The sequence below is a fragment of the Xiphophorus maculatus genome, chromosome 11 (genome assembly GCF_002775205.1).
Source record: "Xiphophorus maculatus strain JP 163 A chromosome 11, X_maculatus-5.0-male, whole genome shotgun sequence".
NCBI lineage: Eukaryota > Metazoa > Chordata > Actinopteri > Cyprinodontiformes > Poeciliidae > Xiphophorus > Xiphophorus maculatus.
The window spans coordinates 9068574-9085697 of record NC_036453.1 but is presented as its reverse complement, the minus strand read 5'-3'; the positions used below and the strand labels follow the sequence as shown (position 1 = coordinate 9085697).

The window sequence follows — 17124 nt, the reverse complement described above, 5'->3', positions numbered from 1 at the left end:
AACAGATTACAACGAGATTGAGATTTGCTTGACTCGAGTTAAGTTACAAAATATTTATGCTTCTGCACATGAATGGAAAAACTGGACTGAAATTAGAGGTGACAGTCTTGCAAATTTATACCATAAATACATTTTTACCAATATACTTTATTTTATTTTATTTTGAAGGCATCCAGCTTTACGTCCGGCTTATTCTAAATCCCTAGGCTTGTCAGTCTTCCATTGCTGTAAATCAAGACAAGCAATCTGCAGAACAGGGGTGAGGATGGAGATACACACGAGAAACATCGGTCTTCTCACATTTGGCATGTCTGTTATCGGTGCTTGAATAAATTCCCTCAAAACTTTTAATATTTTGGGATTCGTAAAACGAGATTTACATAGCAGATTCTGATGTAGCTGTGGACCATTCATCAGGAGTTACATAGCTTTTGTTTGACGGTCAGTGAAATTAAGCATATAATGCGGTTATACAAAAAAGTAATTGATGCAAATATACAGATATGGAGTTCGAAACGTTATATCTGTAGATTACATTCTAGTCAACATTTTTCAGGTCAATCGAGTTGTGAAAAGAAATTCCCTGACCGGGAATCGAACCCGGGCCGCGGCGGTGAGAGCGCCGAATCCTAACCACTAGACCACCAGGGACTTTACGACGTTCACCGTCTGGATGTATAGATGTGAAGGGTGTCTGTCGCTTTTCCTGTTATCTGAGAATATGTTCTTTTGGATGTATAGATCTGAAGGGTTTCTGTCGATTGATCTGCTATCTGAGGCCGTCTGTTCTGCTGAGTAAGGATGTTTTTCTGAGATCCGAGGATGTCCTAAAATGTACACTGTAGGACGGTTACGTGTTAAGCTAACCATTCATTGGCTGTGCATGTATTCACGACAGAAAGTACCTGGTATTTTTTCCGTTTAAGAAAAAGTAACGCTAGTAGACATTTGTTGTCACTTGTCTGTAAACCTTTATTCAATAATAGTCAGACAGAATTCAGCTTTTTTTTTTTTTAAATAACTAGTTTCTTTGACTTGCCAATGCCGATAGTTTTAAGCTGCCAAAAACCAGCGCACGGTTAAGTCGAATGTTATCTTCCAGCATTTCAAATAGACACAGAGCAATGTTTACAATCATATTAACACCTCAGAGAATCACAAGATCTCCCTTTCTTCATATATAGATTTACGAAGACCATTTGGACAGGACCTCGTGGCGCAACGGTAGCGCGTCTGACTCCAGATCAGAAGGTTGCGTGTTCAAATCACGTCGGGGTCATTGTTTTTTTGTCCCTTTAATATTTTGAAAAACACTAAGAAATTTATAATACAATGATAAATATTACATTAGTATACTTTATGATAAATGTTGGAAAACCAAGCACAACAGATTAGGAATAAGACACCTTATAACTTTCTTAGCAATTCCATTAAATTAAAAAATACCTTATCTCCAAGGGAAATTAAATGTTGCCGTTACTTATATCATTCAAGTATGTTAAAGATTTGATGATAATGTTCTGAGCAGGTAGGAGCTCTGGAGCTCTAGTAAATGCAATGAATCTTGAGTTTCTGCTCTAACAGAGGGTCCAGTCTTGAGTCTTAAGACATGCTAACAGCTCACTTTCCAAACTGCAGAGACAACATTCTTCAATAACATGTTCTGGTTGACACCACGAGTTGTTGGAAAGCACTTCCAATCCACTTCATTTGCTTTTGCTGGTCCTCTTTAAATCTTTGTCTGGCTCTATGTTTAGATGCCTCACATCCATGATGACTTATTTTGACTTCATCTGGGTTTTCTGGTCGTAGTTCAGGTATTATTTGAGAATGTGAATGGCAACTCGGCTGCTCCTAGTACCAAAAACAATCACTTGCAGCCATGTTTAACTATCATAGCTATCCAAAAGTAAAACAGTAAGAGCAAATATTCTTCCTGCTGGATAGCATTCAATACCTGAGGGACTAATGGTCCAAGCATGAAATTCCATAGACAAAAAATTGACAAATGAACAAAAGTCTAGACACAGGAAAAAATAACTAACATAACAGAGCTACTCCGACATGTGTTTTTTTGAGCAGCAGCAATTCTAGAATTATTTTCCCTATCCTTTTGCCAATTTAGGTTATAAACCACAAAAAAGAAACCAAAACCACAAGCTCTTTTACGTTTTTAAGCAAAAGTTTAAATGCCTTTGTTCTGTTTATAATAAAGTTTCTGCAATAAATTATCTCATTCTTAATGACTAAATTCATTTGGCATTTGGAAAATAAAGAAAACTGAAGTAACTGAACACAAAATTTCCCCCCTGTTTTACACTCTACAGTGTTAATTTGTTTCATTGTTTTAGAAATTTATTGAGCAAATAAATAAAAGCAGAGATTACAAAAACACAAGATGAAGTAACATTTAATGGCCCATGTATTTTCTTAGCATATTTGTTTAGTCTTGAATAAAGGCAAATAAAGAAAAATGGAGTTAAAAGCTGAGTTTGTTTCTGTGTCAAAATGAGAGTAGGCCGAATTAACTCATGCAATCTAAAAATATATTTAGGCCACTTAAAATTAGAATGAGGTCTGTGGGATGCAGAACTAAATACTATACAAGTTTTGGGTGAGAAAAAAAAATAAAACAGCACAGTGCAGTCAGCGTGAAGCTATAGTTTCTCTAAAAGTTTGCCTCTGAAAATGTGTTTGCTAGAAGCTACAAAATTAAAAGTCTAATACATCAGAAATGCTGTGATGAGAAGCAAACAGATCACCACATCTTGACTTTAAGCGCTGAAAAGAAACGTCTCCCTGATAATCCTGGTGCTAACTGGAAGAGCTGGAGCGCGACTTATGAATGCTCATTTTCTTGCGAGTGCCGTCGGTGCAGCGCTCCAGGATGAGCTCCGGGCTGGGCCGCGGTGGGATGACTGGAGCTTCTTTCTTCAGTTCACTTTCTGAACTGGATTCAGACACTTCGGGAATGTTGTCTGTTGAATGAATACAGAAGAGAGATTATGTGGCGCCATTCAGATTGTACCAGCTGCAAATATCAAAGCTTGTTCTTTATTACCCTCATTCTTCCTCTCCTTCAGTGGCACCTTCCCAGAGTTCTGTTTTGGAGGGGTGACACCTTTCTGCTGCAAGTAACGCCTACTGTTCCTGCGATAGGCGTCCTGACTTAGTTTCTGCCTGGATTTGCTGTGGATGCTTTTGGCATTTCTGATGGTGGACCTAAGATAGATACAGAAGATAGAAGGTAAGTCTAGATCAGGGGTGGTGAACCTGTGACTCTCGAGCCACAAGCAGCTCTTCGACCCAGTCCAGTTGTACCACTTTTTCGACGGGCTGTTTTTGATCCAAAAAGGAATTTCAAGTGTCTTTAATGAGTAATCAAAGGCAAAAGAAGCCTATGCTAACAGGCCAGCGTTTCAAACCTCGAAAAAGAGATGTTGCTGCCTTCAGTGAGTGTAAGTGCTGACAAAAGCAGTGTAACGTGCTGTGCAGGATGTCAAATTTTAAGCTAGCCCTGCAAGAGGCGGAGAGACTTTAGGCAAACTCCAGTCCTGATAGGTCACTGTCCTGCAGTTTTTAGATGTGCCAGAGCTACAAAACACTAGGAATGAAATGGCTTAATTACCTCCTCCTTGTGTAGATAAGTTCTCCAGATCCTTGCCAATGACCTAATTATTCTATTCAGGTGTGGTGCAGTAGAGGCACATCTAAAAGTTGCAGGACAGTGGTACTGGAATTTGACACCTGTGCTTTAGGTGATAGATGGATTTGAATCATTTAGGAATAAAATCTGTTTTGATTATAACAGCTTTCCTCAACAGGTCTCTGTATTTCTGTCTTCTACATTATTTCACGTCGGTGCGCCATTTCCAAGCTCAGAGAATTGTGGCGCAAAGGTGGGAGTGAAGCAAGCAAGCTGCTGTTGCACAAGTAATAAGATAGAAGCAAACATATCCGAGTTTGCGCAGCAGGTTCTGGTGCCGTTGAGGGGAAAAGCAAATTCTGATCACATGAACACAATCAATGCTGTGCATCACAGTGATGCTCAGAGTGGCAGATTCTTGGATTTGAGATATTTAGTGATTTTTGCAGAACAAAAGTGAGAAAAATCAGAAAGCAACGGACTCCTATGAGAGATTAAATTAATAACGATATTTATTATGGTTTGTCAAACCTGCTGTGTTTAATCTTTAAGTAAGGTTTAAACTACTGAGCAGGGGTGAATCCAGGAAGTTTTTAAAGAGGTCTAAAAGGGGGGTAGTGATGTACTTGGGTTGCTACACCAAAAATACCGGTTAAACTACAGTGTAAAATATGCAAATAGTACAGGTCACCACAATACCCTCAAATAGGTACAAATCTGAGCCCAGTCTAATGTCTTTATAAGATCAATTGATGAAAAAGTTGTGTGTGGAGAAGTGAAAAAGGAACGCCACTTCCCTTTATTCAGAAGTGGCACAAGAAAAGCCACAGATGACAACAGACGAATTATGAACAAACCTTCCTCTTTCTGTTTTAATGAGTTGCAGCTTCATTCATTTATTTCTCAGAAAGGATTTCAAAGAAATTATTCTAATCTTACACCATGAAGTTCAGCTTAAAAACACATGACCATCTGCATACCTGCGAGGTGGAGGTCTCTGTCCTCGCAGGTTTGTCCTGTCAGTTTCATTTTTACTGTCAGACTTCTGCAGGAACATGGAAGGGTAATGACCAGTCTCTTCTCCTTTTCTGGCAAATAAATAACAAAAAAATCATTTTAAAATGGTTAAACAAACTAAAAACATTTTATGCAAGAATCTCTCTCCACACAAATGCTGGTATACATTAACTGTCTGTTCCTAAGGAGTAGACGTATGGTATTTAATCAGTTGTAAAAAAGTTTTTCTGCATCTGCAGCTGATTACATGAAGCTAAAAGATGTTTGATATACAAATCAGCGACATCCTGACTGGTTTATTGTAGAAAACATGCCTAATGTTGAAAGGAAAACTTCAGAACTATATCAAAAGGTTTCTTAGCACACCAATATAGAAAATGGTGAGGTCTGGATAAAAGCTGAATGGAAAAACTAAAAGAGACAACTAGAACAGTTTGCTCAGATTTTACCTGACGACCCACCACCCATCCAGCAGTTTGTGAATGACCTCCACAGTGTCTCCCACCTCCAGAGAAATCTCATCCTCCTGCTCTGCCTGGTATGCTTGGATGATGACATGCAGTTCTCCTGCAGAGACGAACATCTGTCAGAAAACAGGTACTCTGAATGTCCACCATGCTGTTCGTGGCAGTAAGTAACACATCTCTTACCTTCATAGTCCGGTTCAGGTTCCTCTGCCTCCTCCGGTCCATCGAGTGGTTCCAGGTAGGAAGCAGGGACCCAGCCTCGTTTGGATTCACACTGACAGAACCACCAACCTGAAACCAACAGCAGCAACTTCATAACAACCCAAAAACACATTGAAACTACCTTACAAGTAACACCCCATTGAAATAAAGTTGCAAATATATTCTTTGCAACCTGTAAATGTGGTAAAAGAACAACAACATCATGTTAAACTAAACACATTTACTACTGTTATTATTATTAAAAATTCCTTGGATTAGATTATGATGGTGAAGGTTAAGGAGTTAAAAAGTATATTTTGTAACATTTTGTTCTTTGAAGAGGATGAAAATGTGTCAGTGAATGTCATGTTTGCACATTGTAACAGAAGAAAATAAGGGCAGAAGAGCTAAAGAAAATGTACTACTCTTTTAAAATGAAATAAAATAAGTTGGTAGGAGAACAGCATTCAGATGACTGACTCAAGAAAAGTGGAACTGAAATAAAGTTCTGAGAAGCAACTTGAACTGTTTCTTTGAAACTGCCCTTAAAGTTTATGTGCAATCTCATCTTTTTCAGTCTATAAGAAAATATTTTGTCCTTTTACATTTAGAAAGAGCATTATTTAATAATCAGTAATCTATTAATTCAGCAGAATAATCTCATACTGATTTTTTTTTTTAAAGCCAATGTATGTATGTTAGGTATGTCCAATGTATGTTTTAAGCCAATGTTTTGAGCATTTTCATTAGGGGAAGAATCCACTGATAAGAAATATGTATTTTAAAAGGGGATTAGGTAAGTCATATTTAAGACCACTGTAATTTAAATTTAAGATCTACGGATCAGGAACTATTAAAAACTAAGTTACCATAATGACCTTATTTAATATTTGAGTAAGTTAAATAACTTATTTAACAAAATAACTTGGTGTTTTTGTTTTGGCTGAAAAAGGCAAATTGACTTTGTTTTCATGGCAAAACTTCATAAATATACACGGGTTTATCACAAAAAACCCCACATTAAAATCCTCAGATTTAAGACTTTTCACGACTTTTAAGTCCCCCATGAAATCCTGTAAACACAAAAATGCAAGCAGTAGTTGATACAGTATACTTGCTGTTAATACTTTGTGTAACCGTCTCTTGCCAATATTACCTCACCCGGGGCCTCATGCTTAAAAGAGTGCGCAGTTTTCACACTAAAACTTGGCATACGGAAAAATTTAGAAAAATGCGCCACACACAAAAAAAACCCGGATGCATAAAGCTGAGCGTACGCACGTGGCTGCCCACCTTTCCTTTATAAATCATAATTAGCGGGAAATAGAGCGCAGCTGCTCGTCCGCCCTGTCGCCACCCTTAAATACATATGTAAATTAGTATGAATACCCGGAAATCTGCCACCTGACAACGTCCTTGTTTGTAGAAGTAGAAGTATTTATAATAATAATAATAATAATAATAATAATAATAATAATAATAATAATAATAATAATAATAATAATAATAATAATAATAATCCTATATGTTATGTATAACGTGCTTTCAGGTCACAAGGTCACTTCACGAAAACAAAAATAATATATTTTAAAGAAAAAAAATCCAAATTAAATAAATAAATAAAGAGATCGTGCAAATGCCCGTTAGAACAGTAGCGCTTCCAGCAGGGATTTAAAGAATGACAGCGTGTCAGAGAGCCCTTTGAGTGGGAATGTGGACGTGTATTCTAAATAGAATAATGTGCAGAAATTGTACATTTACAGAATATAGATGATTTCTGTCCATAAAGGCGCATTCACTAAGCGGGCGGCTCAGTTGAAGGATGACTGCAGGACCGGTACCACACTGCTCCTTCTAAAAGTTCTGCTCGGAGCTCCAGGATGATTAGTCCAGGAAATCTAAATGCTAATAAACCATCTTCAACATTTCCCAGCAGATCAATATGATCTCTGATCAATCGATCCCTCTGAATCCTGCATTGGCGATGTTCTCCATCAGAGCCAAAGCGCTGTGCCACAATTACGTTGTGCCTCGCAGTGGCGCAAAAAGTGGGTATTCACGCAACTCATAGGGGCGCTGCACTAGAGGGGGCGCCATAACTGTGGGGAAAATTTTTCTCGTAGGCATTTTCTGTATTTAACAACTGTTTGAGCATGCATGAAATGATCAGAGGAAACCCCTATCTCCTGTTCTTTCACTACCCCTCTCGTCGCCCCCATACACACATACAGGTAGCTTGGACAGGCGCCCCTTCGAGAACGCGCCGAGGCGCTTTTTTTTTTTTGTCTTTTAAATTTGAGTGGTACTAGTGCACTCGATAACATAGAGCTAAAGATGGGACGGCAGAAAAAAACAAAACAAAACTCCGGGGCAGAAAACAGAATAAGGAAGAAGGGGGGGGGGGGATAAAGATGGTGGAGGGATGAAGAAAAGCTTTTCAAAGTGGTTGAAAGACAATAGGTAAGTAATGTTAGTGTATCAACAGGAGGGCTGTAAATATTCAGGTTAGCTTAAGCTAGCATAAAATGACAGGTGGCTGTTGTTTTGTTAGGGTTGCCACCCGTCCCATAAACTACGGGTTTGTCTGGTATTTGACTCTTAATTGTTGTGTCCCGTATTGAACCGATACCGGGAGCAATTTGTTCCGTATTTCTATGCATGTCTGATAGACACACCTGTCACACAGATCTCAACAATAATTACCAAAACATAACACAGGAAATATTAAGGTCAACTAAATTGTCGTAGCGGGAGCTAAATAGGACCCCCGCCCCCCAACCTCCACGAACTGACGCTGTTGTCACGGTTGCCTAGAAACGGACACTACGCTGCCGCGGTGAGCTGCTATCAACCCGCGTCTTTTTAAAATGTCCACTGATTCTCCACTGTCCTTAGAAGCAAAACCTCTGTCAAAAATATAGACGTAAGTAGGAAGACACACATTCCAGGCTGAACAATTTCAGTGAAGTTAAATAAGAGCGATTTAAACAGAAAATGTGTCGGCGATATTCAGTGACGACACACCGACAGACCCATTCTGTCTGTGTGATATCAGACAGAATGGGTCAGGAGAGGAACACTGCGGACCGTGAGAACCTAGAAGAACCAGGCATCAGCGTCTCTTCATCCCTCAATCATCTCCTGAGACCGAAAAATATAAATGGCAATTTAAAGAACAAATAATACTGATTTATTGGTAAATAAATAAATATTGTGAAGAGAAACTGTTTATTTTTTTCTACATTAATTTGTTAGGGCTTTCTGTGTAGGAAAAATGTTGATATCTTTTATAAATACAGTGTTTTGTATTTATAAAATACAAATATATTTTGTATTTTATAAATACAAAATATGTATTGTATTTATAACAATACATATTTGTATTGTTATAATACACAAGAAAAGACCAGGGGCCTCATGCATAAAGCATGTGTGCGCACAAAACATGTGCGGCGCCATATTGCACAAGTCGGCATGTACAAAAATCAACTTTGCGTCAAAGTTTGTGTAAATATACGCACACTTTTTCGCTGGCGTGAAAATGTGCGACAGCCACGCAAACGTTTTCTGTGGACAATATCAAACTACAAAGCGTCAAAATTCCCATAAATACACTTCACCTAAATACTGAAATCTGATGACATTCAGTTAATTAGACCAAGAAGCATCAAACCCGATGTTTTTTTCATGATTTTAATGTTTTACTGTTTAAACATAAACGATGAACCTGAACCGCATGTATCCTCAGACAATAACATAACACGCAGACAAAATAAAGAAAATAAAAGTAAAAAGACGTGAAAACTTCACTCGAATATAAATAGTTATTTTCTTCAGTTTTTGTCTCATAAAGATGTAACGCATTGGTCTGTTCATCGGAGCGCATGAAATGTATCTGTGGGGTAATTTCATTCTCAATAAAAAATAAAGAAAACAGGGTTGGATAAGCAGATTAACTCCAAACAGGTTTGATTATTTTAAGGTGATCAAGGTGTGTATATAATCACATGTACATAAGTAGCTGTGCCACAATTACGCGGCACCAGGGGCGCAACTGCATACTTTTTGAGGTTTATGCGAACATGTCATCGGCGCCCCGCCCCCCCCCCACCACCCCCCGACCCTCCAGGTTTAATATGTCCATACATGCGCTTATAAAATACAGTAATTAAATTAAAATCATCATGGCATTTAGGTTTTTGTTGCCTCCCTAATGTTATTATTCCTTCCTGATGTGTGAATAAATTGCAGCCTATAAAACAATTAAAAAAGAATGAAACAAAAAATAGGGCAATATTTTATCATTTAATATATAAGTGAGCCAAAGAGCCACTTTCACCAACCTCTAGAACCACCTATAGGCTGCAGGTCTGAGGCATTTTGTTAGCATGTTTTCCTCCATTCTTATAGCTTGATGGGAAGTCAGGTTATCCAAACTGACAACCCACATTAATAAAATAATAGTGAAATAACATTGACCACAAAATAGAGCTAGAGCAAACAAAGAGGAGGATATTTGACCATTCCCCTTTTCACATTTTCTGTCAGGAATGTCATACTCCAGTCCTCAATTGCTAATATTCTGTAACTTTTAGGCGTGTTCATACTCCAACACTTTGATGCTTCTCTTACCATTCTGATTTTTCTCCACGATTTCCACAAAGTCTCCGGTGTAGAGGTTGAGCTCATGTTTCGACGTCTTCTCAAAGTCTGCAATGACTCTGTAGGTGTCCAGGATGATGGGTCCAGAAATTTCTGCAGGGTGAAAGTTTGTGGTTCCTATTAGCTAACACTTGCAAAATCTGACTGACTTGAGAGACCAAAAAACATCTAGTCCCATGTATTTTTTATTGTCTTTCAAACTAAATTAAATTATCATAAAACCAAAAGACTGTTGTCATCAAGAGATTGGTCATAAATCAGTCAGTTTGTTTTTATGTGTTTTGACTTCATACGTGCAAAGATGCTCAAATTCACCCTTTAAAAATAACTGAGATTCCTCTGTCAGTAATAAAAGTGAATAAAAGTTGTAGTTCAGGAACTTTCTAAAGATTTTCTGTTAAAGCAGTTGAATTAAAACCTACCTGAAGCAGTGGCTCTGGTGAGCTCCCTGGACTCCACAAACGTGTCATTTCTTTTCATTCTGTAGGAAGAGTACTCTGTTTTTATGTGTTTTTTTCCAAAATTAAAAAACAACAACAACAAAAAAACATTCTATGGTGCTGATTTGTGTCTGTGAGTGATGTATACTAACGTGTTTGGTGCAGGTGGGTTTTCGTCCTCAGGTCGGACCTTGAAGAAGGAGGACAAATGTTTGCAGCGGGAGATGTGAGCCGGCAAGTTGATGAGAGACTCACAGTACTCGGCTAAGGTGATCTTCCTGATTTCTCTGGACTTCTGGCTTTCCACCCACCGTGGGGCTGAGGAGACAGACCACTCTCTGGTGAGGTTTAAAGATGATCAGAGTTGTCCATGTTGTAGTTGAACATATTAACAATATTCCTCAAAGAAATACTGGAATGGAGTTGCACTTTAAGCCAAACAAGGAATCTGGGGGAATTTCGGGCAAGCTAGATTCATAAGACAGACCTGCATTAAGATTTGTCATATTTGCCTCCTTATAAGCTTTGCAAGAAGTTCAGGGGCATCCGAGTTAGAACGTTACACAGTTAAAATGTGGCATGTGTTCAGATGAATCAATGTTGCAGATATTTCTTGAAAAATTTGAAGCAGAGTCCCAAAGCGATTTGGGTTGGGATAGGAGGGTATGGAGCTTTTTCAGTGACATAGCACCTTTCCACTTCTGTGATGGCCACTTTAATGAGGAAACTTCAGAAATTGCTATAAGTGAACACACATTTGCTGGAAAAATGAGATAAAATAAGACCTGAAACTATGCTTTTCATGACCAGAACCTTGCAAAAGTCTGAACAGCATTTTCTATTAGCAAAAAAATCCTATTTAATTCTAAAAAAATGGGCTGTTGCAACAAAAGAAACAAAGAGTTATTTGAAACATTGCTCTCCAGCTGTTTTAGGCTCTGAGTGATGAAAGGTTAGCAGCAAGCTGCAGTTTGCACCAGGACTAAATTTTCTTTCTGCTTCTTCTTTTCCATTCTGCAACCACCAGTTTGGTAACATTTCACAAGGGGAATGTGTAAAGCTTTAGTTCTGTTTTTTAAACCAGAAAACGTCCTGAATGTTTAAACAGGAACTCAAAACCAAGACAACAGTGATAACCTGCACGTTCCTAGAGTGGCCAAACACTGAAACTGCAACACCTGAAACATGGGAAATGCCCACAAATACTATAGAAATAACACAGTCTGCATATTTTCGGTTATGCTCAGCAGTTAATTTCACTTCTCTTATATATTTATTTTTTGTTCTGTCTGCAGTAAAAACGATAGGAGATGGGGGGAAGGTTACAATTTAACTGTGACAGCATGATATCTCTTTTCTATCAAATCCAGCATCATCCCTGCATTTAATTCTTTCTCATTTCTTTTATGTCTTTAAATTAAAATGTATCCAAAGAAGAAATATGTTTTCAAACGAGAGCAGCAATACAGGAGCAGTTTTCTCCATATGTTTGTCAAGACTCACTATACTTTACTTTTACCCTATTTTAACAGTGCAATATATTTTGTACATGTAACATTTCAATTCTAATTTTCTTTCTAATATATACAAATGTTGCCTTTAATATTGATTATCAATCTAATTCTGACTCTTTGGTTCTGAGCCTTTGCAATAGACTCAGAATGACGTTAAACTGCTTCAGTAAAATGCATTAAAACATGTTGACGAGACATTTTGACCTACTCTAAATCTTAATAGCTTATATAACTGAGTAACCTATTCGCTTTTCTTGTCATTTAAGAAGATTAGATGCAGCAATCATGCATTTTTGCTCATAACTGCAAATATGGTCAGAGCTCTTGATAAATATGGAATACATAAACAGCAAATTTGATATTTTGAGGAAAATGACAGCTTTGCTGTCTTTATTGGAAAGAAACACAACAAGATGGAGGAAGAAAGGAACCAAAGATATGCATTTCTGAGTAAATAATTACATAAATCTGTTTTCACTATGTCCCAAATGATTTTTAAGGACAGTTCAGATGCAAATGGAAAGCAGAAGTACTGAGCTATGCCATTATAGTTGCCTGCAGCCATAAAGAGCTTCCTGTATGATATAGATCAATTCACCAAACATCAGAGGCATCAATGTTCAGTCTGAATCAAATATAATAAATATTACTAAAAATACACCTAGATGTTCATTTAACTTGTATCCTTTTTGGAAATCATAAGAAAGAGGTCTGGTTTCACAAGATTGTCTGTACACATACGACTGCACCTCTGCCCACCACAGCAACACCATCATCAAGTTTGCTGATGACACCACAGCGTTGGGGCTCATCTCAGGAGGCGACGAGTCCGCCTACAGGGGTGAGGTGGAACAGCTGTTGCAGTGGTGCAGGGAGAACAATCTGCTCCTCAACAACTCAAAGACAAAAGAACTCATAATAGATTACAGGAGGAATAAAACGGACATTACCCCACTAACCATTGGGGGAAAATGTGTGGAGAGGGTAGCTGATTTCCGTTTCCTGGGGGTCCACATTGAGCAGGGCCTCACATGGAACATGAACACCTTGGAGCTGATAAAAAAGGCCCAGCAAAGACTGTACTTCCTGAGGGTTCTCAGGAGGAACAGCATCAAGGAGAAGCTGCTGGTGTCCTTCTACAAGTGCTCCATAGAGAGCATACTGACCTACTGTATCTGCGTCTGGTATAACAGCAGCACTACGGCTCAAAGGAAAGCTCTCCAAAGGGTTGTGAATACAGCCCAAAAAATCATTGGCTGCCCTCTCCCCTCACTGGAGGACCTGCACAGCGACCGCTGTCTAAGAAAAGCACAACACATCACAAAGGACACTTCTCACCCTGGACATTCTCTGTTCACACTGCTGCCTTCAGGCAGAAGATACAGAGCAATCAGAACAAGAACCAACTGTCTCAGAGACAGTTTTTACCCGACAGCAATAACAAAACTAAATGCAATCAAAAACAACCATTAATCATTATAAGTGATGTATGTAAGAATGTGGCTGTTCTTATTTATTAGTTGTTTTTTTTTGTTTTTTTTACCAGTTATTTGTTAATTCTTACATTGTGTGTGAATTGTGAGACAGTTATTTTTTGTTTTTAAGCATATGCACTGACTGATGGCACCTTTTAAATTTCGTTGTCCTTGTGACAATGACAATAAAGATTTATCTCTTATCTCTTTCTTGTTCTCTGTCAGGCTCTTGTCTAATCTGTCTCGCTGTCTAGTTGTTAAGTCAAGTCTGTTGTCTTGCCTGCAGTCAGATGTCTAGTGCACAGGTGTCAAACTCCAGTCCTCGAGGGCCGCTGTCCTGCAGTTTTTAGATGTGCCAGAGGTACAAAACACTGGAGTGAAATGGCTTAATTACCTCCTCCTTGTGTAGATCAGTTCTCCAGAGCCTGGCTAATGACCTAATTATTCTATTCAGGTGTGGTGCAGCAGAGGCACATCTAAAAGTTGCAGGACACTGGCCCTTGAGGACTGGAGTTTGACACCCCTGGTCTAGTGTGACCAGTTGCTACCAGTTTTTGAGCCTTAGTCTTCTTGCTCAATCTATGCTGCCTGGATTTTGGATTTTTGTATTTCGGACATTGCCCTGCGACAGACTGGCGACCTGTCCAAAATGTACCCCTCCTCTCACCTGGAACGTTAGCTGGAGATAGGCACCTGTACCCTTCCTGACCTCTCTAGTTACAAGGGTGTAAGAAAATGGATGGATGAATATTTCAGACATCATTAAATCATCATTTTCCTCACACTAACCTGGGTCCTCTGAGTCTGTCTCACCACCTCATAACGCATCACGACACTATTCTAGTTTAGTTCTAATGCCGAATACATTTTGAACAACACATTTGAAACTCTTTTAGTTCAGCATTTTCATCAAAGGTGAGGATTATTAATTAGAATAACTACAGCAAAACAGAGGGATAGGCATTTATCATTATCGGGAAAAATGTCGTATCTCAAGCAATGGTAAATTCCAATTCACGTTTGAACCCCAAAATGAACAATATTGTCGGATATTTTTTAAATATTGACAGAGTTTTTTCATATGCTGTCCTTTTGCCATCTTTATGGATTATGTTCTGCTTTCATTTTTATATTGTAAGTTTTGTGTAAATTTACATGCTTCAGCTCACTTACATTACTTTGTTGCTGGTATGTAAGAATTTTCCCTCAGAGGATATAAAGGTTTATTCTATTCTATTCTATTCTATTCTATTCTATTCTATTCTATTCTATTCTATTCTAAATTAGTCATTAATCAAAGTAGACATTTTTTAATACAATGGCCTTGTTCTGAGAAGATTATCTGAGTCTCTATAAGTCATCTTAAATAGAACGACTGTTGATTAGAGAGACAGAGGTACTCATGAAGGACTGATCTGTAGGAGGTTAACAAACACGGTTATTGTAGCAAAAAAAAAAGGGAAGAAAAACTCTAAAATTTCAATTCTCTGAATAAAACAAATAAAAATTACCTGCTGTTTATTTCTAAGATAAACAGGCTCTTTAAATGATACTAAATATTATTTTTTATTTGTATGGTGACTTTGCTCAGTTGTTAGATATAGCCAGCTGCAGATGGTGAAACTAAAATATTTCACATTCCTTCAGAAGAAAAAGTCCACATCTACTGGCCCCTAAAACAAAATCAAGACTGAAACCAAACTGTCCAGAACATATTGAAGATATATGAAGAATTCAATGTATCGTAACACCCTGATCTCAGAAAAGTTAAGCTTTATACATGAACAACTTATGTAGGAACTAAAACTCCCTTGAGCTAAATTCTGCATTATTTTCTCTCAACTCTGGGTGAATTTAAACATTAGTTGCAGCTCATCTGGTTCATCTCAGTTGTACATGAAAGAAAAAGGGAAGTGAATTCAGCCACATGTTTGTTAATCACAGGTGCTTCCTGGAGGAGGATTGCAGAATACAAGGGGGTTTTACATACAGTGAACTTATTTTGATATTCTCTAATGGTGGCTACACCAGGACATATATAATTTATAATAAGGGTATAATTAACAACTTTAAATGCTTAAACTATGTTTTGTTTGTTTTTTACCTGGCAGTGATGGAATTACTCTGTCCCTCTTGTCTATTTGTCCAGCTTCAATGGGAAACATTTCCTTCAGAGATTTCTGCAAGGGAAAACCAAAGGGAACATTTCAGAAGCTGTGCATGTTTTAAATTTGGCAGAGCTTTAGCAACAAACGTCAGGGGAACTAACATGAAAAGTGTGGATCTCAGGATACGTCCTGTAGATCAGCTTCTCTGACTCATCGCTCCATTTCACCATCAGTCTGTATACCTGCATGACATTTTAATCACATGAACAAGGAATCCCTTAGAAAAATGTTTGCTAAAGACCAATAAACATTTTTTCCTTAAACCCTGACTTCAAGATTTAAAAAAGTCTTTTTTGGCACATTTTGTGTTTTAGATTGACTCACGTAGTGCTGACTTGGAAAGAAGCGTTTCTCGAAGCCGAGTAGCTCCACATGCCTGACGTAGATCTCCTCCATGCTGAAGGGCTGAAAACTGAAGTCAAAAGAGTTGCAGGAACTTTGCTTAAATAATCTGTGTCGTCAACACACCACAAGAAATCATTTCCTCTTTGTCTGTGTTTGGGCGTGGCATAACTTAATATCCCTCAGAAAAAAAAAAATCCATCTACTGGTTAGTTAAAGAGCAACCATGCATGCACACATTCATTCTGTCGCAGCCTTTCGTTCCAAAAAAGCGAGCCGGATGGAGGAGGACCTCAAGGAAACTGAGTCAAAATTCACCAGTGAAAGAGACGATCTGATATTAGAACGTGATTCTGCCAAAAATGCTCGGAAGTCTCTTGACGCTAAAAATTCTGAGCTGCAGGAAAAAGTGAAGTCATTGAATTTAAGATGAAGAATGTGCAGCTCCAGACTCTGGTAGAAACCTGACAAATGAGAAAGCCGAGTTGTCGTCTGAAGTCGGTGCTGCTGCTTTGGAGAAAAAGAACCAAGAGACGGAGAAGGAGGAACTCCAAAACAAACTCTGCCAAACCAAGAGAGACTTGGAGAGCCAGTTTTGGTAGAATGAGTTTTTGAACACTTGAACACTTATTTACACTTATTTACACTTGTTTTGTTTACACCTTCAAACATTAAATTGAGATTATTTTTCATTTCAACTAAGTTACAAGACCTTTATTTCTACTTTTGCAATAAATGAATCAAGTCAAAGTGCGTACAAATCCCAAGCCACCTGTTACCACCCACAGCGTTTCCTGGAGTTTTATTTTTCGCTTTTTTGGAACGAAAGGCTGCGACATTTAAGTCAAAAAATCATTCTACCAAAACCTCCCGTCCACACCAGACATTTACCAAACAATCCACCCAGCACCCGGTGTGTTCTTAATTACTCAAATTGGTAGGAGGGTCTAACAATTAACAACGTAAATTAAACAATTCCAAATATAAAAATTAATTACAAATTTTGATTCTAAATTAACTTAAATATATTCCAACTACCCAAAGAACAAAACAAAATTGGTGGAAATTATAAACTACAAAACCTTAGCATAAATGGCCAAGACACATTCCTAGGGGAAATTAAGCATAACATCTCAAACTAATAGTTGTTTTGGACTGTAAAAGGCAGCCAGAGAATGTACCAAAAAATAAA

General features: G+C 38.1%; 1 protein-coding gene and 2 non-coding genes across 3 annotated transcripts; 1 reads left to right on the top strand and 2 right to left on the bottom strand.

Annotated features, from left to right (window-relative positions):
• Positions 1-579: 579 nt before the first annotated feature.
• Positions 580-651, bottom strand: trnae-cuc. Its single transcript has one exon. It is a non-coding gene; the product is annotated as a tRNA-Glu (tRNA).
• A 556-nt stretch (positions 652-1207) lies between these two features.
• Positions 1208-1279, top strand: trnaw-cca. Its single transcript has one exon. It is a non-coding gene; the product is annotated as a tRNA-Trp (tRNA).
• A 1115-nt stretch (positions 1280-2394) lies between these two features.
• Positions 2395-16014, bottom strand: ncf1 (neutrophil cytosolic factor 1). Its single transcript, XM_014473471.2, has 11 exons — positions 15915-16014; positions 15692-15772; positions 15527-15602; positions 10586-10751; positions 10416-10474; positions 9964-10086; positions 5314-5421; positions 5113-5230; positions 4627-4734; positions 3062-3222; positions 2395-2978 (listed from the first exon to the last, which is right to left on the bottom strand). The coding sequence occupies exons 1-11, from the start codon at positions 15984-15986 to the stop codon at positions 2815-2817; spliced, it is 1236 nt and encodes a 411-aa protein (XP_014328957.1). The 5' UTR covers positions 15987-16014; the 3' UTR covers positions 2395-2814.
• Between the last annotated feature and the right edge of the window lie 1110 nt (positions 16015-17124).

Coding starts and splice junctions, on each gene's coding strand:
- ncf1 (XM_014473471.2), bottom strand. CDS start 15,986: ATGGAGGAGATCTACGTCAGGCATGTGGAGCTACTCGGCTTCGAGAAA. Junction 5,422..9,963: donor CGTGGAGAAAAATCAGAATG/GTAAGAGAAGCA, acceptor TGTTGGTTTCAG/GTTGGTGGTTCTGTCAGTGT. Junction 4,735..5,112: donor GATGGGTGGTGGGTCGTCAG/GTAAAATCTGAG, acceptor TTTATTTGCCAG/AAAAGGAGAAGAGACTGGTC.